The sequence below is a fragment of the Lontra canadensis genome, unplaced genomic scaffold, assembly GCF_010015895.1.
Source record: "Lontra canadensis isolate GAN:19392208 unplaced genomic scaffold, GSC_riverotter_1.0 scaffold2, whole genome shotgun sequence".
NCBI lineage: Eukaryota > Metazoa > Chordata > Mammalia > Carnivora > Mustelidae > Lontra > Lontra canadensis.
The window spans coordinates 46,984,929-47,011,576 of record NW_022630996.1 but is presented as its reverse complement, the minus strand read 5'-3'; the positions used below and the strand labels follow the sequence as shown (position 1 = coordinate 47,011,576).

Genomic DNA, 26,648 nt, shown 5'->3' with positions numbered 1-26,648 from the left:
CCTAAATTGTCTCCAAGAGTAAAACAAAACTATAGTCATAGACTATTTAATAATAACAATAACAACAACACACATCAAAATACATATATTTTGTGTATATATGTGATTAAGTTTTCTCCCAGGAAAACTAAAAGCTTTAAATGCTTTTTATTATTAAAGAAGAATGAAAAAAATTAACTAAGCATCCAAATTAAGATATAGGAGCAACAAAACCAGAATAGCCATAAGAAAAACAAGAGAAAGGAATTCATAAGTTATGAAAAAAAATTAATGAAATGCAAAATAGAAATTAAAAGGTAAAATTAATGTATAATTCCAAGAGTTAGTTCTTTGCAAAGTCAAATAAAAACAGATAAATTGTTGTCAAAGCTAATTAAGAAAAGAGCGAAAAAGTAAATAACCCAGTTATATAGATTATAACAAAAGAAACAAATATTAAAGAAAAAAAGACTATGAAAGTATTAGGTATAAAAATCTATGGTAAAATGCATAAATGTTGATAATATACATAATTTTAAGGAAAATATATATGACTAATATTGCTCAGGAAGTGGGGGATATCTAAGAAACCTAATAAAAATAAAAGATATTAAGAGCATTATAAAAGAAAAACCCACCTTGTGTACTTAATGTTTTCTTAGGAAGAAATGATTTCATGTTCACCCAAACATTAAGAATGCATTATCCCTAGGCTACATAAACTCTTCCATTATTTTTAGAGAAGGCCTAGAAGCTACCCAATCTGTACAAAGTTTGCATAACCCGAGTATCAAATCCTTAACATTTCAGGAAACCACCTTAAATCCTATGTGATAAGAAAAATAATGCCAAAAGGAAAAAATATATATTGTTATTTCAACAGATGCTGAAAAAATCATACAGTAAAATTTAGTGTCCATTCTGCCAAAACCAAAATTGAAGAACAGTTCTTTAATATGTATTAAAATTATTCTGGAAGTTTTATATAAAAGCAATTAGATTTAAAAAACAAATACAAGTTATAAACATTTTGAAAAGATAAAGCAAAATTATCATTATATGTCTCTGGTAAATTCAAGCAAATCAACTAAAATTAACTTTTAAAATTTAAAATAAAAAACAAGGGACTCTTGATCTCAGGGTCACGAATTTGAGCCCCACAATGGGCTTAGAGCTTACTTTAAAAAAAAAAAATTCCTCAGCCATCATTATATAAACAAGGAATACATGTTTTTAAAAATAAATAAACAAGGCAGGTTGTTTTTTATGAAGTATTCAAATCAGTGAATTTCCTATGTGATATTAAATATAATGAAAAAGGGGATCAATTCACAGCAGCAACCTAAAATATAAACTATCCAGGGACAAAGTTTTTAAAAAAATTCATAAGATCCATTGTGTAACCTCAAAGAAGATATGTAAAAGTGCAGAAAAATTTGACGTTCCTGATTAGGAAGGCAATATTATAACAGTGACAGTTTTCTATAAATGAACTCTATAATTGTAACAGAATCCAAGTGAATAAGTAAATATAAGTCAACCCCAATCCAATCTGAATGAAGTTTTTTAAAATCTTCAATGATATTTGTTTTGCATGTATCTTTGTATAATACAAATAAATATAATATATATTTTTATATTTACATAATAAATATATAAATATTAAAAATAAAAATACATATATACAAATTTATTTAGATTTTTAATGTTATTATCAGGTTATTCACAAGAAAAATGGATGTCCAGTTAAGGCTTTCATGACTCACCCTTGTCTTCTCATTCTTTTCAATCCTTTAGTTTTTTAAGTGTAACTGCTCTGTTACTTGTTTCTTTTGCCCCTTTTCCTAGTACTACGAAGATTCCTAAGCTTATTAACCATCTTAGTTCTCTTTTTTTGGGGTGATATGCCTCTCCATACAAATCTTCCTATTTTTCTAACTAAACATTACTTTTTTAAAAAAGATTTTATTTATTTATTTGACAGAGAGAGACACAGCACAAGCAGGGGGATTAGCAGGCAGAGGGAGAGGGAGAAGCAGGCTTTCTAAAGAGTCAGCAGACAGCCCCACCCAGCTCAATCTCAGGACCCTGGTATCATGACCTTGGCTGAAAGCAGCTCCTTAACCAAATGAGCCACCGGGTGCCTCTAAACATTACTTTTCAGTAGCTTATACATGAGGCTTATGGTATATTATGTTTCTAATAAATGTAACTATATCCTTTCAAAATGTCTTGCTCTTTTTCTTTGTTTTTTGTTGTTGTTGTTTTGTCTTGCTCTTTTTTAAACACTTAGGATTTGAAACAAGGGTGCATTTTTGGGGGGGGGTGTTACATTTAAATTTATACACTTAAATGAATTTAGTTTGTTCATTTTTGTATATATAATGGTGGTTGAACCTTTCTGAGACTAAAAATTAACAGTTCAAAAGTTGAGTAACTGTTTCAGTGCTATAGATAAGCAATGACAGTCATGGTAATGAGGCAGGAGAAAAGTGGACAGACATGAGGGATAATGGGAGGTAGCATCTCCAGGGGTTGGTGATTGATGAGCACAGGGACACTTGGGCTGTGGCTCAGGCAACAAAGGAAGAGGGCTGGCTGCCATCTGTGGAAGGCATGGTACTGAGTTCAAACTGAGACATTTTAAATTGAGGTGGTGACTTATTTACTATATATGAGGCTGCAGTTCAGCAGGAGATACAGGTTGGATAAAGATGTGGGAGACCTCGGGGCACCTGGGTGGCTCAGTGGGTTAAAGTCTCTGCCTTCGGCTCAGGTCATGATCTCAGTGTCCTGGGATTGAGCCCCTCATTGGGCTCTCTGCTCAGCGGGGAGCCTGCTTCCCCCTCTCTCTCTGCCTGCCTCTCTGCCTAGTTGTGATCTCTGTCTGTCAAATAAATAAATAAAATCTTAAAAATAAAAGATGTGGGAGACTTCAACATAAGGTAGTAAATGATGTTAAGTGAAGGCAGTATGGGGAATGGGAAAGTGTAAAGAGAAATGCTTAATATCTGTATCAGTCATTATGGGGTTTGATTTTTTTCATTTTCCCACTATTATTTAAATTTCTGTATGCAAATCAGTGAATTATATAATGTGTTTAAGTCATCTCTCCAATGTAGCCATGACAGAACTATATTTTACAATATGCATCTATAATAAATGCTTGTTAAATTATATTTAATAAGCTCATCTAAAAACCACATGTGGCATCAAAGATGTGCCAGCTTTGAGGCATAATATATAAAGCTACATTTTACCAATTCCAGATATACAGAACCATTGCTCCTTATAATATAAAAGTCCTTTCTATCACAACACATACAATGCATACCTAAGTATAAAATGCATTTATTGGGCGCCTGGGTGGCTCAGTGGGTTAAACCCTCTGCCTTCGGCTCAGGTCATGATCCCAGGGTCCTGGGATCGAGCCCCACATCGAGCTTTCTGCTCCACGGGGAGCCAACTTCCTCCTCTCTCTCTCTCTCTGCCTGCTTCTCTGCCTACCTTTGATCTCTGTCAAATAAATAAATAAAATCTTTAAAGAAAATGCATTTATTCTCCAATATTGATTTAGACTTGATTTATTTATAATTATTTATTCTTATAAAAATTCATTACTTTTAAGGTAGCATCTATTAAGAATTTAAAAATTTTTTCATGGATACTGATTAAATTTTTTAAAGAATGTTAGTAGGACCTTATTATATATTTTATATATTTATATATATATTTATTTATTTATTAAAAGATTTTATTTATTTATTTATTTATTTGACAGACAGAAATCACAAGTAGGCAGAGAGGCAGGCACAGAGAGAGGGGGAGGCAGGCTCCCTGCCGAACAGAGAGCCCCATGCGGGGCTCGATCCCAGGACCCTGGGATCATGACCTGAGCCGAAGGCAGAGTCTTTAAGCCACTGAGACACCCAGGCGCCCCTATTTTATATATTTAAAATGAAATTTAAAAGTGATATTTTCTTTCACTTTTTACTTCTTAAACTATATATTTTTTTCTTATTTTTACCTATCAATCTTATGGAAAAATAACGGAAAGAAGGTATTGATCCTACTTGATATTCCATAAGAACACTGAAATGAAATCTTTAGGAATATAGGAGAGAAAAAGGAATTCTCCAATTCTGCCTCAGAAGTAATACAATGTAAATGATAAGTATTAGTGTAATTTATACTTCACCAATTTAAGAAAATATTTCAAACTCAATTCATTTTAATACTGTAACAAAAGAATGCCCTTTAATTTAGTGTAGCTTAACTTAAAATGTAAAATTTTTCAGGTATTCTTCCTAAATTCAAATTTTTTTAAAAACCAGAAAAATACAGAAATCACACATTGTTTCCCCTCCAGCCCTGGTACTTATCAATCATTTTATCCTCATTTTATCCCAGAAATTCAGAAATGTGCTGGAGTCTGTGCCGTGATGTTTCAAACCCATCTCATTCTGGGGACTTCTCCTTCCCTGGCCCAAGTATAATGAACAGAATTTGGTTGTTCTTTCTTCCTGATAGTTTTCCACACTTTCTTTCGGTTTTTCAGTTTCATCTTATGCAGAACATTTTTAGTTATCTTTTCTTAATGTCCAGTCATGGTTGTAGCCAAGTCTTCAGCGATGTTCACACCATTATTTGTGTGATTTTAAGCTCATTCTAACTACTTTCAATTCTTTGGGCTATTCAAACCAATACTGGCAAAAGCTCTAAGTAGGTCTCTGCTTTCCTCCAAGCCCTCTTTCTTATTCTATGTCACAGACCCACTTTTTGCCTTTGAAGTTGATCGATAGAAACAAGGATCTAAGGCTTTAAAAATCTCAAAAGGTATAAGAATGAAGCTTTCTTGGAGATAATATAAGTAGTGGCATAAACATTTGGGGGCCAGATGATATTCTTTCCTCTCAGAGAAACTATTTAAGTTTTTTTCCTACTCTGAAGGAAAGAAGTAATAGATAATGAGCTTCTCACTAAGGTTAAAATATGAGGACCTTTTGAAATGATGTATCAAAATATGCTTCAAATGTAGTTGAATTAAACACATTTATGAGTGGTTGGGCCTGAACTAAACCCAGAAACTTCGGAGATGAATGAAGTTTCTATGCTAATGAGGCTAATAGTGATAATTACTAACACATATATATTTACTGTGTACTAAATACTGAAGTAAGTATTTTAAATAGACGCTAAAAGAATCTGCTCTCAGAATAGTATTTATGACACTGCTGTCTACATTGATAATCTCACTGATATTAAGTCTTATTTTTACATGTGTTTCTTTCTCATCTAAAATATTCAAAATCTCTTAATGTCATCCACATTTTGAGCCCTGTGTTGGTGACACCCCAGAATGAACTGAATGGAGATTTTATCTGAGGACACAGTATTCATGTTCCCATAAAAAGGTATTTCTACTGCCTCCAAGAAGGTTGTATAAAATGAAACCATCAAGAGCCAGCTTGAAAGCATATGGGGAATATCTCAAGCTCATAGGCAAAACATGGGGTTTGGGGTCAGCTTATCTAGGGCTGCCTAAATAACTTTAAGCCATTGAGCTGATGGCTTAAAGTTAGAACTTTATGGGAACCTCAAGTGCCATGCGATTTATTATTTTTTAAAAGATTTATTCATTTTAGACGGAGGGAGAGACCATGGGAGAAGGGAGAGAATCTCAAGCAGACTCCCACTGAGTGTGGAGCTGGACTCAGGGTTCGATCTCAGGACCCTCAAGTCACTATCTGAGCCGAAATCAAGAGTTGGTTGCTCAACTGACTTCACCACCTAGGCGCTTCAAATGCCTTGCAGTTTAGAAGTGGTAATTATCATTTTCTCCGGAAATGATTAAAGGGCCTATGTATACAAAGAGTCTCTTTCCCCCTTTATTAAAATTTTGTCCTACTGAGGCCTCAGCCCATGCTGAAGTCTTCAAGTAGCCCAGGTACATATCTGAGACCAGCATTTATATGATTTAAAATCAAGCTACAGCAGCCTAAATCCTCCAACCCTGATCATTTGGGAGGCTTCCTTACAGCCATCTTCTTTGCTGAGGCCAGTGAGACTAGGATTTTCTTGCAAGGCTAAGAGCGACTGGTATGTGCTGGGGGTCCTTGTAGGGCTACCATTTGGTTAGATCTCTCTGAGTATTTTAGTCCTCTAAGTACTGTTCCTTTGCAGTTTCTGTTGGCTAAGATAACCACCAACTTTATAACAACCTGGACAATACACTATCTAGTGTATTTTTCAGTAACTCCATGAACACACACAGCCATTCTTCCTGAGACAGAGCCACCATAAACTGTAATGATCACCAAGATGAAAACACCATCTGGCCAGTGCCTTAGGTCTTCAGCCTTATACCCCCAAGTCACCAGTTAAAAAACAACTACACAGTTTGTAGAAGAAGAAGGAGGAGAAGGAGGGGGGAAGGAGGTGGGGGAGGAGGAGGAGGAGAAGGAGAAGAAGCAGCTGATCCACACATTAAACCACATGAACCACATTCCCCAATTATGCTCCATTTCTATTTCTCATCAATCTGGCCCTTTCTAGATACTGACAGTCTCCCGGATTGAACTTTTCCACCCAAACTCAAGACACTTCCAAAGGGATAGGCCTTTTTACCAGACACTGGAAAAGCAGAGATGAATATATGCTCTTTGGAGGCAGCCCATCTCATAAAGGGAAGGAGTGAGAGAGTGGGCTGGGTGGCTTTCACATCTCCCAGTTTCTCCTCCCAAACTCTTGGGCCAAAAACTAAGAGTGTTGCAGTAAAGGGGTTTTCAGCACATACAGGCAAATTAGGAATGAGTAATTTTCCCCATAATTATTATTACATGCCAGAAAAAAACTTATTTTGAATACATTCTGTAACTGGTTTAAAAACATTTGATTTGTAAAACAATTTAAAAGGAAATATTGCTACTTTTTAGCATATTAAGACTAAAAATAGGATTTGATAAATTAGGGGATTCTTCTGATAAGTAAATCAGACTATCAATTGTATATACAAATTGGTGTTCATTAAAAAAATTGTTCTACTCAAATTACTCTCTACTGACAAATAATGACTTAAAAAGCATATACTTTATTGTTTAAAAAAGGAAAATTCACAAACTGCTCATATTTAAAGAGATGAATTTTTTACCATGTACTTACAGGCTTCTAATTATGGAATTAATAAGTCATGGGAATAAAAGGCATAGCATAAGGAATGTAGTCACTGTAATAGCTATGTAATAGGACAGATGGTAGTTATACCATCTGTTATACACAGCATAACGTATAAACTTGACAAACCACTAAGTTTTACACCTGAAACTAATATAACATTGTGTGTCAGTTATACTAAAATAAAATCAATCAACAAATTAGAAGAAATTTTAAAAAATTACATACAGAATTACCAACTCCACGGAGGGCCTTTATACAGTGATACCGGTCCCTGTATCAAATGATAATGGACAGGGAAATAAATAAAATGGTATGGTTCACACTTGTTGGGAAGCTCTCACATTTCTCCTCATGATGACCCTCTCTTCTTGTCTAGTTCCTTTGCTTCCGTGATCCCTCTTCAACATCCGTTTATCAAGCACCCACTATGTGTTCGACAGTTACTGTTCCCTACATTGCCCAGGTCCCCAGCATGGCAGTGCTGGGTACAATTCTTTAGACCACTGTCTCTCATTCCTTCTCAGGACTAGCTGTTGGGAAGGATCTCATCATATAATTCATAATGAGGTACTACTTATTTTAGATAGGTTAACCTCATACTTAGTACCAGAGTTTTCACATCACATATGTAAATATGCCTTAACCCAAAAGGATGAATTTGCACCTTTATCCAATAAGTGGTAACTTTTCTTAAGATGCCTTTCTACTTTTCTTCAAACCAAAACAGCCACCTACACTTGAGATAGAACACTGCTTACTGTATTGTGCTGTGCTTTCCTAGATACTAAGGGAAGTATGGGTTCATATGGTGATAAATACATTCTCTATCTATTACATTTACAATGAGTTGGTCCATTTGTTACTACCACTATCTGCACCACAGATTTGTGAGAAATACATTGTAGAAGTTGGAAACTAATAAATTGATATGGTTAATATGGTTTTCAAATTGCCTTAAAATTATTCCAGGATATTCCTAACTTCATTCAGTATGCACAAATCAGTGCTAGTTGTTCTGTATATAAAATGTGACTGATTTATTGAGAGCTTATCCTGAGATGTTTAAAATGAATACTACATAATGTCTGTCTTTCTTTGAACCAGAAGCTGAAGCTAATTTTATGCTGAAAATTCATCCTCTGAAGAAATACCCTGTGGACCTTTATTATCTGGTTGATGTCTCGGCATCAATGCATAATAATATTGAAAAATTAAATTCCGTTGGAAATGACTTATCTAGAAAAATGGCATACTTTTCCCGTGACTTCCGCCTTGGATTTGGCTCCTATGTTGATAAAACAGTTTCACCATACATTAGCATCCACCCAGAAAGGATTCATAATCAATGCAGGTATCTAGGGTTTGATGTGGACTTCGTAATATCAAATTAATTTTTTCTTATAAAATCTCTCTTTGTTTTTATAGAAAGGACTCACTAAATTTTATATTTTTGTTTTATTAAGTGGGAAATTAAAATATTTGTAGAGGAGGTATGTTCCTACCTGAAAACTTACAACATCATGTGTAGCTTGGACTTTTTATTTTGTTTTTTCAAATATCACTCAGTTTCATCACAAAAACCCCACAAGTAATATTAGTGATTTTGGATAAACTCCCAATATCCAAGCCACCATGCATATAAATACCTGTTTGAGAATTCTGTATGTGTCCTTTTTGATAGTTCCAAATTTGTTAAATTAAGTTTTGTCAAATATAAAGTACTTACCTTGCCAGTAATGCAACTACCTTTCCATTATTGTATCGTGACTATGTTTGTAATTATGTTGCCTGAGAGGTAACTTCAAAGAAAGTTCAGCTAGGACATGGAGGGTAGTTGGAAAGAGGGGAATTTGTCTGTTTTCTGGAAAGAGCCCTTTTTCTTAGCATTTTGAAAGTCTCATTCTAAAGAGCACATGCTGCACTATGAAACAAGGACGGACTTTAAAAATACAAGTTTGTCAGACAGTATCTTATTTAGCCTGTTGAATTCTCAGAGAGAAATGTGTTCAGTTCTTCCTTAATATAACATATCATTTTAACATCTTCTTTCCTACTTTCACAAATTCCCCAGGTCACTTTAGAGTACACACACTCATATACCAGAATAACTCTGCTAACTGTTGGAATGAATGCGTCTCCTCATGGAGTTTCATGTTCCTTCTCCCTAAATGTGCATGTGCCTGAGGAATGATTCTCAGCTCTTGGGACATCATGGGATTCTCAAAACAATTTTAGTAAACTGTTCATCAATAATTTCACACCACACAATGTTTTAAAAATTAGCATAATATTTTAAAATATCAAACAATAGTATAATATTTTCACTAAATTCCTAAAAACAGTTCCCCAGAAATGTTTTTCTGCTGCACCATGGTCAAATATGATAGGAAATGACTGCAAATTCTTAAAAATTAACCATGTATATTAGCATAATAAAAGCTCTTCAGGTGTCCTATATTAAACGTGCTTAATCTTCTTTAGTTTTTGGACACCAAACCATTATATTCCTATTTCCTACTTGCAAAGAAATATCCAATATTGAACTTTTTCTTGATTTTATTAAGTACAGGTTTTCTCTAATAAAATTACCTTGGCAAAAAAATATATATATTTATATTTATATACGCATAAATAATATATATACTATTTATAAAATATATAAATATATCTTTATATTTTATATATTTATATTTTATATGCTTATATGTTTCTCTCTCTCTCTCTCTCTCTCTCTATATATATATATATATATATATATTCCTTTCTTACAGCAAACCACATAATTTTACTGTGAACAGTATTTTGAATCTTTGAATGAAGCATAGCAAAATAGAATTTGCCTTTCTTCTTTTCCCACATAGTGACTACAATTTAGACTGTATGCCTCCTCATGGATACATCCATGTCCTATCTTTGACGGAGAACATTACTGAGTTTGAAAAAGCGGTTCACAGACAAAAGATCTCTGGAAATATAGATACACCCGAAGGAGGTTTTGATGCCATGCTTCAGGCAGCTGTCTGTGAGGTAAAAAGCTTCACATTACCGAGTTTTTGCTCAGATGCAAAATTCCCCAGAATTTAAGATTTTATTTTCTCTTTGACCTATAGAGTGAAAACATAATACAGAAGAATACAGTCTTCTAATGCTTATTCCTCACCAATGTTATTCATTTGGGTATGTGCTCAGGACAGAGGGGCTGAAATGAAAGAGGGTTATAAATAGAAAAATATAGAAGGGAAAGAATAACTTATGTGCTCGGAAAATCCTTTCCAAAAGAACTATTCTTTTCACTCACCACTTTCCAAGGAAGAGCCTGAAAATAGCCGTTTTCCTACTCACATTGTGTTGGGTGCTCTGCAGTTCATAAACCTGGCTTGTTCTTCCTCTGAGGGAAGCCCAGAAATCTCCAGCTGGGAGTTGGTGCAGTCAAATGGCTGTGGTAAAATAGAGAATATACAAATAAAGTCAGTGCTTATTAGGAAACAGCATTGTATTTATGCACTTCATTCCAACCTGACTTAATGTTTGTTAAACTCGAACTTAGTGTTTCTTGAGATAAAGACCACAATAGAGATCTATGTGATTGTGCAAGATCTAATTACATGTTTATTTTAAGAGTCATATTGGATGGCGAAAAGAAGCTAAAAGATTGCTGCTGGTGATGACAGATCAGACATCTCATCTTGCTCTTGATAGCAAATTGGCAGGCATAGTGGTGCCAAATGACGGAAACTGCCATCTGAAAAACAACATCTACGTCAGATCAACAAGCATGGTAATGTAGCGAAAGCTTCTTAGTAGTTATGACTCTTCTGGCTCAAGTATAAGTTTAAATTGGCAATTCAGCTGTTTTTGTACAAAGAATTACCTAAACAAGCATGATACAGAGTCAGGATAAACCATGAGAGAGAAGTTATGGAATAATGCCATCTGTAAATGCTGATTGATAGAATATAAGGCTAAAACACTCTAACAACATCTAGTAGCTAATTCTCTGATATGCTAAACGCACTGTATAATATGTGAAAATAAAAGTGATAAAAGAGCTTACTTTTTATGCAAGTGAAGAACTTTAAAAGGAAACACACACAAGCATACACACACACATACACACTTGTTCTGCAGTGTAGGTATGTAAAAACATATTAAGGATTGGTAAGAAAAGGATATTTGGCCTGAAAAATCCTCACAATATAATAGGTAGAACTAAATAGAGACTAAGGAGAAAAAAAAAAAAGTAAAAACAAGGCCAACTTCCAATATTCTGGACCTCATTACTTCCCTCTGAAGCTTATCTATATTTAGGTTCTCTTTTTTAAAAATTAGTGGATATCTGGATTGATTCCTGAGGGTTAGCTTCAGCTCTGAATCATATACTTAATACAATCACCTGGAACCACATCTTTCCCAGCATTAGTTATTGTTCTACATGTGGAAAGTCAACTGTATGATGCATGATTTATTTCTGATGGAAACTATTCATACTGAATGGTAGGACAAAATCTTCCAAACTTTCTCAGATTTTGGTACCCTAGTATCTTGGTAATTTTCTTCTGTTAAAACAAAAGCTTTAAACTTTCTCTGATCTTGGTACCTTAGTGTCTAAATAATTTTTTCCCCTGGTTTTCATAGGCAAAAAAAAAAAAAAAAAAAAAATCTGACAGTTCTGTTATTAGGTAGGTCCAAATAACTTAACCATTAAAAATATATTAAAATATATATATACATGAATCATCAAAAAGTAATATACATGATTCATCAAAAAATACGTGTGTGTGTGTGTGTGTGTGTGTGTGTGTGTGTGTATCATTCTTAGTAATGAACTTACTAGAAGGAACTTCCCAAGCCTTAGAATCAGACTGGACATCATTTCCTATTCCACATTGATTTTCATTTCCTGTTCATTTCCTGTTCCACATTGATTTTCATGTTGCCTAGTTTTGCAAAGATATGATGTCATTTACAGGAACAGAGACAAATGTAATCTTAAAACTGCAAACTACCTCCAGCTAGTAGTTCATGGCTACCTGTCAGATGCTGAACTATCACTTTAAAAATTAATGATACTTCAGGGCACTCTGGTGGGTATACTGTAGTACTCCAAGCCACCTCATGCACAGTTTGGAAATTGCAATATTAGAAGCATATAAATTATGCTGAAATTTGTGTGGTTCCCATGAGTCAAGTTTAAATAGTTTAAATTTACCTAATCTGGGACATCTTACCAGACTTACTGCAAATCTACAGGAGCAAGCATATTACTGCATTGAACAAATTCAACCCTTGGTAACAGCCTCAAAATTTAAGGACTTTAAAAGGTAACTAGAGATTGAATTTTAAATTTTGGGATTTGGAATTATTCCAACAGTCTTTCTCTTTGCTAATTCTATTCTACTCAGCCACATTTGGTAGACCCACCCACTTTCATTTAGTCATTTCTTATCTTTCCTTCCTTTTATTTAACCTTTTTAAATCTGAGGTAGAGTTCTAATTATTTACCAGGGAATGGAGGGGGAGGGAAGAGGAACAACTCTATTGTGAGACCAGGAGAAGCTTTTTCTTTTTTTAAAGAAAAAATAATAATCACATTTTCTCAAATTGCAGTGCACTATCCTTTTGAATTTTTTGCCAAGTCACTGAAGTCATGTCTTTATAACTGTGTTTTAGAAGGTACTGTTGTACATCTAGGAAAGATTTCCTTAAGGCAAAGAAATGCTCTCATAATTTTAGACATATGCCATGCCATATAACCTTATGGAAATAAATTATAATTCTGGTAGAATTTTACACAGTGTTTGGGCTCTTATGACATCAGGAATTTGGACAATCTTTCATGAAATTCATTTGCCTTCTTGAACATTGTTCCACCCATTTGAAAGAATGTCACTGATGTTTACTGAGTAAACCAAGGAGCAGTGTGTTTGTTTACATCTTAGAAGAATATTTTTATCTCATTTTATCCCAGGACTTTGTTTTAAGGGATCCTCTTCCTAAGAATTCTCATTCCCTTCATTTCCAGGGACACTGTCCTAAAACAAAAGAAGCTGAAGTATTTTGATAGATCCTTTGACTATGCATTTATATCTGCAAGATGTGCTACTGCTCTGAAACTTCCTATATCCAAAGCTACCCTGAACCTGACTCTAAGCACATTTACCTGCTTATTTTAAAATGTCTCCCTTCTCTCCTATTTGGCCATTATAGAGGAATTTAAGAAGGTATAAGTTAGACAAGCAATCAAACACTTCGCTTCCTGGCTTCATTTCCAGCAGCCAATACCAGTGATGTTGAATGGTATCTGACTGAGCTTTTTGGTCTAAGATACTGGTGGTTTTATTTATAAAAGGAAATAACTGATAAAAGACCTTTTATATGAATAAATTACATGGGCCAGAGTTCTACTCTTTGTAAACATAGTTATTTCATGAGGGTCAATGTGAACTCCAGAATAATAACAACTACCACATTTTGGGTATTTATTAACTGAGACCACTATAGCAAATACTGCATACATGATCAAATTTATCTTCATAGCAACTCTGTAGGGTCATCATAATTATCCTTTAAAAAAACAACAACAACAGAAAAACTGAGCATAGATGCAGTTAATTAAGTTTACTAAGGCCAGAGAGTTAAAAAGTTAATAAGTAGCAGAGCTGGTTCAAATCTTACATTAAAATCTTTGCCACAATGTCTCAAGGGAAAAATATAAAATACAGAGTGCTGAAGTCCTTGGCATAAGTTCTGCTCTAATTTCCTGGCTGCAGTCTTACTTATAGAAAACATAAAGCACATAATTTGGTTCACATGAATAAATGAGATATAATTTAAAATAGTTTCTATTTACACATTATTATATATTAGTATATGGTAATTATTATATATTAGCATATGGTATTATATATTAGTATATGGTTATACTACTGATTAAATTAATTTTCTGCTACTTTTTCTCCAAGTTCCAGAATAAAAATTTGAATAGTAATATGGCTTTATAATTTATCCAGGAATAATGGCAGTTTAAAATATGGCATTCTTTCTAAAACAGTAGATATTTGTATAAAAAATTATTAATAGTGTAAAAGAAGGCTATTAATACTGAGGGTCTGGAATTTCAACTTGTCTCCCCACCCAGCTCCTCCAGGGTGATTCTCAACCTCACTCAGAGCCTTCCTTACAACATTCACCCCATCCCTGGCGGAGGCCAAGAATAATACAAAGGTCTCTAGAAACAGCGAAAGGGAGCCAAGGAGCAAATATTTGGAAGAAGCACACTGGTCACGTAATGAACACTTACTAATGTATTTTCAAAAGTTGCTGTGACTCTCTGTTCTGGATAGAGACGTGCAAATAGGCAAAATCCTACCATACTCCGAAACATATTTAGTAGCTTAGTTTTGGTGTTTCTTTTTGGACTCAGCCTTTTTTTGTGTGCCTCATCATATTATGGCCAGGGATTCTTCACCCCTTCTATCATATAGCTTCTCAGAATTCCCCTACTGAGGGCCTCATAGTTCACTCCCTCCCCTGAGCCTCATTTGGATATACTAGCTGCCGAATTGGTCACTACCTTAGAGGATGGAAGCTGAATTGCAGAAGGTGTATTAGGCATTACTAAAGAGTTTTGCTTCCTAATGGGTAAAAACAGTCAATATTCTGCTTGTGATTTCTGATATAACTATGTTTAACATGTTATTCACTTAGAGTAAGCCATTCAGGAAGACTTTTTTTTTTTTTTTTAAGTTATTCGTTTTGTTTTGTTTTTGAGAGAGAGTACAAGCCAGTGAGCACAGCAGGCCATGTGAGCAGTGGGAGGGGCATAGAAAGAGGGAGAGAGAGAATTTTAAGCAGACTCCATGCTCAGGGCCAACCTGAAGGCAGAGCTTGATCTCACAACCCGGAGATTATGACCTGAGCCGAAATCAAGAGTCGAACATTCAACTGACTGAGCCATGCAGGCTCCCTTAAGAAGCCTTCTTTTTTACCATGTATCTCAATACTTGGAATTGTATTCAGTTTTTCCAGAACTGCTGATGAAAAAAGGGAGCCCCAAAAGATACTTAGCTAATTTAATCCATAACACTGTTGAGTTAACAGAAGTTAAAGTTATTATATTTATTTGTGTTCCTTTTAAGGGTTATTTCTGATATTTTCAAATGTTTGGGAGACTCATTTATAATTAATGCTGCTATCAGACAGCATTCCATGTAAGGAGACTATTACATTCCACATAAGGAGTCTTTGGTAAAAAGACCTGTTAATCATTTTTGCTGCTCTATAACTAAGAAATAACTTAGAAATAACTTCAGGAAACGTTAAATGTCTCTCTTTTTTGCTCCTCACCTTCTTTCTGTTAGACACATATTAATAAAAATGTTAATTCATGGAGCACTTACTTTGCGCTAGCACAGTGTGAGTATATTGTTTATTTTAGCTCATTTAGTCTTCACCACAACCCATGTTATAAATAAGGAAGCTGAAACTTAGAGACCTCAGATTCATTTACACAAGGTCACTGAGATACTACAAATATCAGTCAAGCCACACCTAAGCTGTCTAATACAAGAATCCACTGCTGGACTTTCACCTGATGCTGTGCTGGCTGCTTCCGTTTATTACTACTGACCCTGAACTAAATGGTCTGCTGGACCCTCCACACACCTTAGCTCATTATGTCTCCCTATCAGCTTGATAGAGTCGGCATCATCACACCCATCCAGGATGGCTGAAGTGGAGAGGGAGGGTAAACATCTTTCCAGGATAGTTGACTCTCAGAGCTCCAGCTTGCCCACTACACCACAGTTTTCATACTGACTGAGTACTGGCTGCTTTTCAGAAAACCAGTGAATGCGAGTGATGGACACTGAAAGAAAGCTAAGTTGAGAGTCACTTAAAAAAAGTAGTTTTAAGTTTATTCAACTCTGAAGTCCTCCCCAAATAATTATTATTCTAAATGTTTTGAACACTTAAATATGTACTTCTTAAATCCAAGTTTACACAGTAGTCCTAATTTTGTATGACACTGAATCCCATATCTAATGAAAAACCAATCTAGAATAACCCCCCAAGTCTATTACCTTTTGTCACAGACTGAGGTTTAACAGCACAATAGCTATTGAAAGTCAAATGGAGAGACCACTTAAATCAAAACCATCCTTTTAAGGGAATTAGTATTTATTTAGTTTCATGGAAATCACTGATTTGTAGTTATGAGAATAATAATAACAGTAATTCTAATATGGCTCACCTAAAGCATGTAATAATACTTTTCACCTTATTTCTTACTTTTTTCTCCACTTAACACTACATAAAACCATAACTTCTAAAATTAATTAAAGAGATAAGACCAGTTTAGAGAAAAGTCTTTCACTAAGCACTTTTGAGTTTTATTAACATGTACAATCAGGAAAGTAAAGGAAATGTCACCTAGGCAGAATGCACCTAGAAAGTTTTAAATCATGTTTTAAGTCCAGATGCAGTTGAGTTGTTAAAAATATTGTTACAACTTTAAAAACTAACAAAATGCCTGATTTCAGCTTATTGCTCTCTCAACTGTTTTAAATTGTAAATGCCATAAAAACAGTAATGACTTCAATAATAACTTCAGAATAGACCAAATTCAAAGGTTTCTCATGCTCAAAGAAAAATAGCCAGGGAATGATCTCTGCAAACAATATTTAATTTATTTTTTGTTTTAAGTTGAAAGCAAAGGTTTCAGAAACACCGGGGCTAGGCTTAGAGTAGCCTGGCACTGCTTTTATACTGCTCTGGAAATGAACTCTGAAAAAAATAATGGTTTGCAAAAGTGACACAATAAAAACCAAACATGATGAAAATACTTATATAGAATGTTCCCATTAAATGACATGTTTCAGTTCAATCCTATTTAAGCAGAAAACTTTTTATAATCACTTTCATTGAAAAATTTACAAAAATTATTCGTCAATCCCCACCCTTCAGCAACTGGGATATCATGATCACAATGATACTGCATTTGGCAGGAGCTACAGATTCAGGCACTTGAGGGGCCACATACAAAGGCATAACAAATGAAGCAAGTCAAACAAAGCATATCCAAGCAGAGCTCAATACCTAGCCCTTAGTAATGGCCTCCAAATGTCTTTCACTAAGCAGTATTTCCTTGAAAACTGCATTTTGTGAAGTCCTGCAGTATTTGCCCATTACACTATATAACATCACCCAACATCACAGTGAGGTATAGATAAGTGCTACTATCTCCATTTTATGAATGAGAAAATGGGGGTGCTAAAGGGATCAGGAATTAGTCTTTAGTCACAGGGCCCTACATAGTGGTGCTTATGGGAAATGCCAAGCAGTGTGACATCAGGAATGAGCCCCCACTCACCGTTACTCGGGATCCAATAACTACAGAATGATAAGTAAAAGCCTTTTTATATATTAACTCATTTAATCCCCACCATAACTATGAAAGGTAGGTACTAGTATTTATACCTGTTTTACAGATACTGGATCACAGGGAGGTCACAACAATTATCCAGTGTTCCATAGCTGGTGATTGCAGAACCGGGCATGAAAGCCCAGGCGGTCACAGAGCCCCTGCTCTTGGTATGGTTCTCAATTGGAATGATTTTGCCCCCCAGAGGACATGTTAATCTCCAGAGACATTTCAGTTGTTACAACAAGTGTGGAAGGCAGGAGATACTGACATCTGCAGGTAGAGGCCAGGGATGTTGCTAAATACCTTACAGTGCATCAGACAAGAACAGCGCGCCCACAATACAGAACACTCGGCCCAGGATGTCACGGGTGCCACTGATGAGAAACCCTTGTCTATGTGAGTACTATTGTGCAACTATGCAAATAGAAAATACACTATTGCAATAAGATATGGGCTGACAACACAGAATTTAAAGTCTTCTCTTTAAATAAATCTCTGCTAGCAGACTGCTTTCATGTTATCTTTCTTCTAAAAAGTGAACTATAAAAAAATTATCCAGATAATTGAGTACTTTATTTAACAAGACATTGGTTTTTTTCATCTTACTATGATATTTAATACTACAAAGTCTCTTACTAGATTATAAAAATTTTTACTATGAGGTTCAGCTTTATGAAGAGAATCTTCAACACTTCTTGTTTTGGTCACTATTTCTGCGCCTTATTAAAATTCTCCCATACACCTTTACACGATTATCTCTTTAACTGGAATTGCTCCCAGTGAATCTTTCTTACCTCCTCTTCCCTTCTGACATTTAGAAGTTATTTCCCACAAGTCACCGCGAAGGTGTTGGTGAAGAAGAAAAATGTAAGAGGAACCCTTTTGCCCTTAAATACTTAGCAGCTGTCTTGGCACATTGCTTTCCCTTCTCCCTTCTTGCCCCTGAAATGCTTGTTATCTCTGTTAATTATTTTCAGAGTTTAGAGAAACAATATGTAATAGGTTAGACAGAGGGGGAGTTAGAAATGAGAAGCAGTGACGTCACTAGACAAGGACAGCTGGCTGAGAGGGAGTGTTCTGCTAGTGAAATACAAGACATAAAAGATAAAGTATTTAAAAGATAACATGCTTCATGGAGGAAAGGGGAAGGGGCTTCAAAAATGGCCATTAATCTACAGCTCTCCTGTCAACAGTGGTTTATTAAAACATCTGTTAAACATTTGTAATTTTAACAAATCTGCCTCGAAGTAGCTGGAATTTTCTCTTAAAACAGATTTCTTCCTAGGGTTTAAAAAAAGTGTATTCTTTTAAATTTAAAAATCCAATTGACCTTCTTAATGAGCTTCTGACCAAACTAGAACTTTTTAGATTTAAATTTTGTGTACTTTTCGTCAATGTGACTTCCTGTTTTTGAAAAGGGGAAAGAGATTAAGAAGGTTCCAAAAGCTGCTTACGTTTTGGACTGTTCTTTAAATATTGATTTTATGTGAGTTAAGTATAAACTAGTTAAAAAATATATGGATTAAATTTTCCTTAAAATACAAATGGTTTTTAAAATTAAGGGGGATTGCTTGGCAAACTTATTTATTTATTTATTTATTTTGGTCAAAACAAAATATTTCAAAAGTAGTTGTTGCCATTAAAAAAAATATTCCCAATACAGCTAGATTTACCCTTCCTTGACTTGTTCTCTTTAATTTACTAGCATTATGGAAACTGTCATAAATCTATTTTAAGAGTATACATAGTATTAGGAGCAAGGCACAAGAATTCATCTGGCAGAATTTATTTATATTTTGGGAACTGATTTTCTATTACTTTAAAATTATATTCTTGAAGAATTGCTTTGGGCAGAATTTTTCTTATGCAAATCCATGTGGTAATAGTTCTTTAACCTCTTTGTAAATTAGTTTCATATCACATTTAAATTAAGTTCATGAAAATTTGATTTGTTTCTACCAGAACAATAAATAAAGAAATAAAATGTATTGTTATGGTTATTATCTTAGTCCATTCAGGCTGCTGAAACAAAAAGTCCATAAACTGTGTGACTTATAAACAATAAAAATTTATTCCTCACAGTTCTAGAGGTTGTGAAGTCTAAGATGGAGGCACTGGCAGATTCGGGATATGGTGAGAGCCTCCTTTCTAGTTCATACATGATACCTTCAAGCTGTAATATTTCCACCACCTCACACAGTAGAAGGGGCAAGGTGGCTTTCTCCATTGGCCCTCTTTTATAAGGGCACTAATCCCATTCATGAGGACTCCATCTTCATGATCTAATCATCCCCCAAGGACCACTTCCTAACACCATCACCTTGGAGTTTAGGAATTCAACTTGTGAATTTGGAAAGGAGGGCACAGATAGATAATCAGATCCCAGCAGTTACTCATGTTAGTGATAGTATTTTTAAACACAAGGCTATATCTTATATCTATGTATGTAAGTTTAATATTTGGGTCTCAGAGCTTGGGCTATAAGAGAAACTCTAGTTAAATTAGCTCTTTTACTAAGTTCACATAGTTTGCCCAAATACAGAAATGTTAACCAAGATGGTTTAGCAAAATTTCCCCTTAAAGAAAACACAATTAACATTGACAGGTGAAAGGAGAAATAAAAACTACAGTTACTTGAGCTTGAGTCACATGATACTAATTAGGCTCAGTCACATGATCCTTATTTGCAACTTAGCTAATGTAACTAAGCACCAGTGAACAGGTGAGGACCACCGAAGGTGAAGTTTGACATCATCCCTCAGAGAAGTGTCTAATTATGAAGTTGTTATTTGATATCATCACTTTAATTTCTGGAAGAGCATTTTTAGAAAGAAAAAATATCACGTACCATGTCTAACTATTTAAATTTAGATACCATTCCATAGTTGGCAGATTTCTCATATTTACTAAATTATATACCCTTTCTCCTACTCTTCCCCAGCTTTCTCACTAACACAAAGAATGTCACAGTTGGCTGTGTGTAAATTTTATTTATCAAAGTAAAACAGATTTATAATATATCATATGACCAAAAGGTTAAGTATGTTGATAAGTTGAGAGATACTGTATACACCTTGTATAAGCTGTTGGAAATAAAAATCATGGTAATTGCTATTAGTTTTGGGCACCTACCATATGTAAGAAGCTGCACTAAATACATGACTTACAGTCAGTCTCTTTTTAATCTTGCTTGCAATCATGGAAGGCAAAAACCCCTGAGATGTTACAGAGGATGGACCTGAGATAGAATTTTTATCATAAAGTGACAATCTCGGATTTGAATACAGGGTTTTCTGCTTTTAAACAAAGTTCATACTGTATCATGTTATATACTGAATATCTATGTATTTATGTTTATACATGCATATATTTGCATTTCAGCACTTGTTACTAAATTTCAGAATATGACTGTCACTAATGTGTCTTTATTTCTGAATAGTACATTATCTTTCACTCTTACCACTGTGAGGCCAAATTTAATCTAAAGAGGTACTTCGCACAACACTGAGTCAGCCCTCTTCAGTTTTCTGAGTTATAGGATTTTATGGGATTTTGTCTAGAAAATATCCTTAATATATTGATGTTGATCTTATTTTTTTTAATTTAAATGACTCCAATAAAACCATAATCCTTCCAAACATAATACATTTTTATGTCAGTCATATGGTTTTCCTCATAATGATATTTGGGTATGCGTGGGATTGAGCTACAATATTTCACTCCCTTCTTTTTTTTCTCATTATCCTTTGCAGGAACATCCCTCACTAGGCCAACTTTCTGAAAAGTTAATAGACAACAACATTAATGTCATCTTTGCAGTTCAAGGAAAACAGTTTCATTGGTATAAGGTACGTTAATTCCCAAAAAATAAAAATTAAAGTGTTTGCATCGATGGTTGAAATTAGAATGCTTCTTAGACCCCAGGTGAGGATTCTAGAGTTACTGTACTTTGTACAATCTGATTTTAATAATGTATTAACTAATATATACCACACAGTGTCTTAAATTAGCATTTACATATACATTCTATCTATGTTAACACCTAGAACCAAGTGTGGGGACTGATAGTGTGGTACTGACTATGACAATAATGGAGAAGGTTTTTATCAGGTAAAAAAATAGTTCACATTCCAACTACACTTTTCATGTCTGGATTCCTGATTCTGTTCTGGTCCATGCCCATATTCTTATAATAGATTGTGTTGGGGAACATCAGCTTAGTTTCAATAGTAACAACATACCTAGATTTGGTCTAGGTCATCCAATAAAGGAACAAGAGGAGCCAGTGAAGTGGCTGACCCTGTCAGAGCTTTCCTATGCAAGAATAATACTGGTTTTGTCGACAATCCTTCAGGCCAGATGAGATCCACAAACAGAACAGATGTTCGGCAGTCATGTCACTGTGGCAGCACTGTAGAACCCACCTCCAACAAAAAACTGCTTCTGGGTCCATGCTGTCAGGTTCTTTTCACAGTCTTCTAGGTCCCTTTTTTCCAGGAAACTCTCTCTCTCTCCCTTTTTTTTTTTTTTTTAATTTTCATGATGTTGTGATACCCTTTTATTGCACATGTCTGTTCACAGGATCTCCATCTCCTTTGTTGTCTCTGCTTCTTCTTTCCACTCCCACTGTCCTTTATTTATTTCTTTTAATACTTCAGAGAAACTACATTTTCTTTCATCTTCAGCAAATGCTTGAATCTATCTCCATTAGCTACAAAGCTGTTGTTCCCTCCACCAATTTCCCTAATACCTGACCAATGTCTAGCTCATCTGAAAGCACTATTTAATCATTCCACTTCTTCCCTTAGAAATCTTCAGTGAAACTTTAATCAATTCCCAGATTGGTATACCATGGAACCCCTTTTTAATGTAATAACCATTAATATTCACAGAAGTAGGGCTCTAGCCCAAATTAAATGCCCAAACTACTTTGCGAACAAAGTAACAGATTCCATTTATTGAATACTAACTATTGTCAGGCACTGAGTTTACTAACATTAACTCATGTAATACTCATAACAATGAGGGAAGTATTACCAATTTAAAGCCCATTTTAAAGATAAGGAAACACATTCAGAGAGGTTATGTACTTGACCATACTTTCCTAACAGCTTAAGTCCCATGCTCATTGCCTCTCAGCTTAATGGTTGAATTTCAGGAATGCAAACTGGTGCAGCCACTCTGGAAAACAGTGTGGCAGTTCCTCAAAAGTTAAAAATAGAACTACTCTGGGATCCAACAATTGCACTGGGTATTTACCCAAAGGGTACAAAAATACAGATTCGAAGGGGCACCTCCATGCTTGTAGCAGCATTATCAACAATAGCCAAGCTATGGAAAGAGCCCAAATGTCCATTGACTGATAAATGGATAAAGAAGATGTGGTAAATATATATGATGGAATATTACTCAGACATCAAAAAGAACGAAGTTTTGACATTTGTAATGCCCCGGGGAAGCTAGAATGTATAATGCTAAGTGAGATAAGTCAGTCAGAGAAAGACAAATACCTAGATGATTTCATTCATATATGGAATTTAAGAAATAAAAAACTGATGATGATAAACATATGGGAGGGGGGGAAAGAAAAAGAGAGAGGGAAACAAACCATAAGAGACTTTTAAAGATGAACAAAGAGAGGGTTGATGGAGGGAGGAGGGTTATGAGTATCGGAAGGGCACTGGATATGATGAGCAGTGGTGTTGTACGGAAGTGATGAATCACTGAATTTTGCTCCTGAATTCTATATTGCACTGTATGATAGTTAACTGGAATTTAAATAAAAATTTGAAAAGAAAAAAAAAAATGGGACTGTAACTTAAAAAAAAAAAAAAAACAACTTTAGCATAGAAAGAAAACAATAGTTGAATTTCATATTATTGTGTGGCTTTTTACTACTTTAGCCTCATCCTTCTCTGCTATGTATTATTTCTTGTTGTTGTTGTTGTTATTGGCTTAGCAGTTTCTCCCTAGTCCTTTAAAAAGATTTTCATTGATAGATAAAATCATAAGCCAGGTTTATTATTAATTGAATTATGTAAAACTAAATCAACAGGCTCAGAAGCCCTGACAAGTTCTGCCAAAAGTCCTATGTATGTCTTTACAGTCACCAACTTTGGCTGCCCAGAGATATTTTTATCAACCACCTTCATCTGGGTTGTTACAGCCTCCTAACCTGTCTCCTAAATTCATCCTCTACCTGGATGCAGAATGATCTATTAAATCACAATTTGTGACCAAAGTTCTCCCTAGAGCAAACTATCCCAGTGATTCTCTCTGATTTAAAGGATCAAGTCTTTACGGTGACATATGAGACCATCTGGTCCCTACTTGCCTCTCATACCCCACCTTATTCTCTGCCTTACACTTCTCCCTCTAGCTTGCTTTTAAGTCTCCCGTGCACACACACTTACCAGGCTCCCTCTTTCTTTGTGCCTTTGTTCTTGCTACTTCTTCCTCTTGCCTGGAAGTCTCTTTCCCTTATTACTTGGCTCACTCTTAGTCATCCTTTAAGATAGAGCTCATGAGTCATCTCCTCCAGGAAACAATCCTGACAGACTTCCCCAGCCCTCAAATGCTTGCTGGGGATCCCTCTCATCATGGTCTGCATTTTCTCTGCTACTTCATGTGTATATTGTTTTTTGAAATTGATATACTTGTGAGGTCCTTAAGGATGGGAACTCCAAAGTGGTACATAATAGGTATTCAATAAAGGTTAGATAAATGCCTTTTAAAAATCTGTGAGTGCTACATTTTACCTGTTACCTAAGATACCAAATTGTTAATGTCCAAGTAGTGGCTGGCATACAGCAGGAGCTTAATGATACTTGTGTATGGTAAGATGAGTGTACAAATGGATTTTAAGACTTTCCATAATCTGATTCCTTAAAAATATTCAGCCTTCAGGTCAGGATCCCAGGGTCCTGGGATCCAGTCCGATATCAGGCTCCCTGCTTGGTGGGGAGACTGCTTCTCCCTCTCCCATTTCTCCTGCTTGTGTTTCCTCTCTCACTGTGTTTCTCTCTTTCTGTCAAATAAATAAAATCTTTTTTTAAAGGATTTTATTTATTTATTTGACAGACAGAGATCACAGGTAGGCAGAGAGGCAGGCAGAGAGAGAGGAAGGGAAGCAGGCTCCCCGCCGAGCAGAGAGGCCGATGTGGGGCTCAATCCCAGGAGCCTGGGATCACGACCTGAGCTGAAGGCAGAGGCTTTAACCCACTGAGCCACCCAGGTGCCCCAATAAATAAAATCTTTAAAAAAAAAAAATTCAGCCTTCACTCCAGTCAGATTGGTTTCTTCTCTTTTCTTCCTTCATCTGGAACTCAGGTAAACCTTTAAGCCTTTGCTAATTCTCATTTTCTCACTAGGAATACCTAGAGTTTTCTCCATAATTGTTTAGTGACATCCACCAAAAATACCCACTCCAAGAAGCTTCCACTAGTGACAATGATTTTTTTCTCCATTCTGGGCCAACTTGTCCTGAAGGTCACTCCATGGAACAGTAGTTCTTCATATTTACATATGCTACATGAGAAAAGGGTTTTATAATTTGAAAATGTTGGAAATGCTGCAGCAAATACTGCTAAATCATTTCCAAGACTTCTCTGAACCTTTACTTTGCAAGTGTGCATTTTGAGTATCTATGTGGAAGAAACCATATGCAGAACTTTCTAAAATTTTTGCCCTCACAACACTTTTGATAACTATATTCCGTGGAACATGGGAGATTACTTTGGGAAATCCTGGTCTGTACTTTGATTGGGTTTTTAGGTCAACATGTAATTTGTGGACATATACATGCTCACACACATAGAATACACACACACTCCCATTTGTAGTCTGGTGGTGGTTCCGTGGTATAATGGTGAGCACTCTGGACTCTGTAGTCTGGTGTATGTGGTCTGGTGCCCTACCTGCTTGCTTATATTTTTCTTGTATCTCATATTTTTTCCTTCATGTAATGGCTCACCTTCCACCTGTAACTCTAAGAATTTTTAATATTTGTTAATTACTGAGCCACTGTATACTACTGTCATTAAGTAAATATTATTGGTATGTTTTCTAGGACCTTCTACCCCTCTTGCCTGGCACCATTGCTGGTGAAATAGAATCAAAGGCTGCAAACCTCAATAATTTGGTAGTAGAAGCCTATCAGGTATGTATATATTAAACACAATTTTTTCATATAAACTTTTAACCCCAGTTTCTATGGCAAGATACAAATTAGTACCCTATCATCTTGAGAGGAATCATGAACAGAAAATTAGGTTAAAAATTAGAAACCTGAATTTAGCCCTGGCTCTATCACTAACTAGCCTTGTATCCTTGGGAAAGTCATTTCAGCTTTCTTTACCTCACTGTCTCATTGACAATAAACTCAAGTCAGGCTACAGGCTATCTGATTTTTTTTCTAAATGAAATGTTCAATAAGTCACCAAATCATGTATCAAGATTACTGAGAGGACTCTGTTGGAGTCTCTTAGATAAATTACTTGATTGTTTAATCAGTTATTTTAGCAATATTATCAAATTAGTTTGATTAAAAGAATCACCTTAAGAGGTATACTGTTTTATTGAACTGACAGTTGTATGCTGTCCCTAGTCTATCAAGAGTGAGTGCCAAATGCAAAGATTTACAGAAACATCTGCTCTCTCAGCATAGGTCATTCCTGGATAGAATAATCACTGTTAAGATGTTGTAATAATTGTGATTTTTACTTTATTTTTTTAAGATTTTATTTGAGAGAGAGAGATAGCAAGAGAGAGACAGCATTAGCAGGTGTGGGGGCAGGAAGAGGGAGAAGCAGACTCCCCAACGAACAGGGAGCCTGATGTGGAACTGGATCCCAGGACCCTGGGATCATGACCTGAGCTGAAGGCAGATGCTCAACTGACTAAGCCACCCAGGCATCCTTGATTATTACATTAATACCACTGAGAAACATTACTTTCCATTTGTGACCTCATTTAATCCACACAACCAATCCATAAGGAAGATGTTAGTACTCCCATTTTGTATTTATAGAACCTCAAAGAAGCTAAGCAAGCTAACCAAGGGTAAAAGAAA

At 35.3% G+C, this 26,648-nt stretch overlaps 1 protein-coding gene across 3 annotated transcripts in view; it reads left to right on the top strand.

Annotated features, from left to right (window-relative positions):
- ITGB8 (integrin subunit beta 8) overlaps positions 1-26,648 on the top strand; it is an 80,384-nt gene that overhangs the window by 37,000 nt on the left and 16,736 nt on the right. For all 3 annotated transcript variants that reach the window (XM_032873591.1, XM_032873592.1, XM_032873584.1), the window contains exons 4-8: positions 8,260-8,506; positions 10,017-10,182; positions 10,775-10,933; positions 21,331-21,426; positions 25,647-25,736. In XM_032873591.1, coding sequence (XP_032729482.1) covers positions 8,260-8,506; positions 10,017-10,182; positions 10,775-10,933; positions 21,331-21,426; positions 25,647-25,736 — 758 coding nt within the window. The remainder of the gene's footprint in view (positions 1-8,259; positions 8,507-10,016; positions 10,183-10,774; positions 10,934-21,330; positions 21,427-25,646; positions 25,737-26,648) is intronic.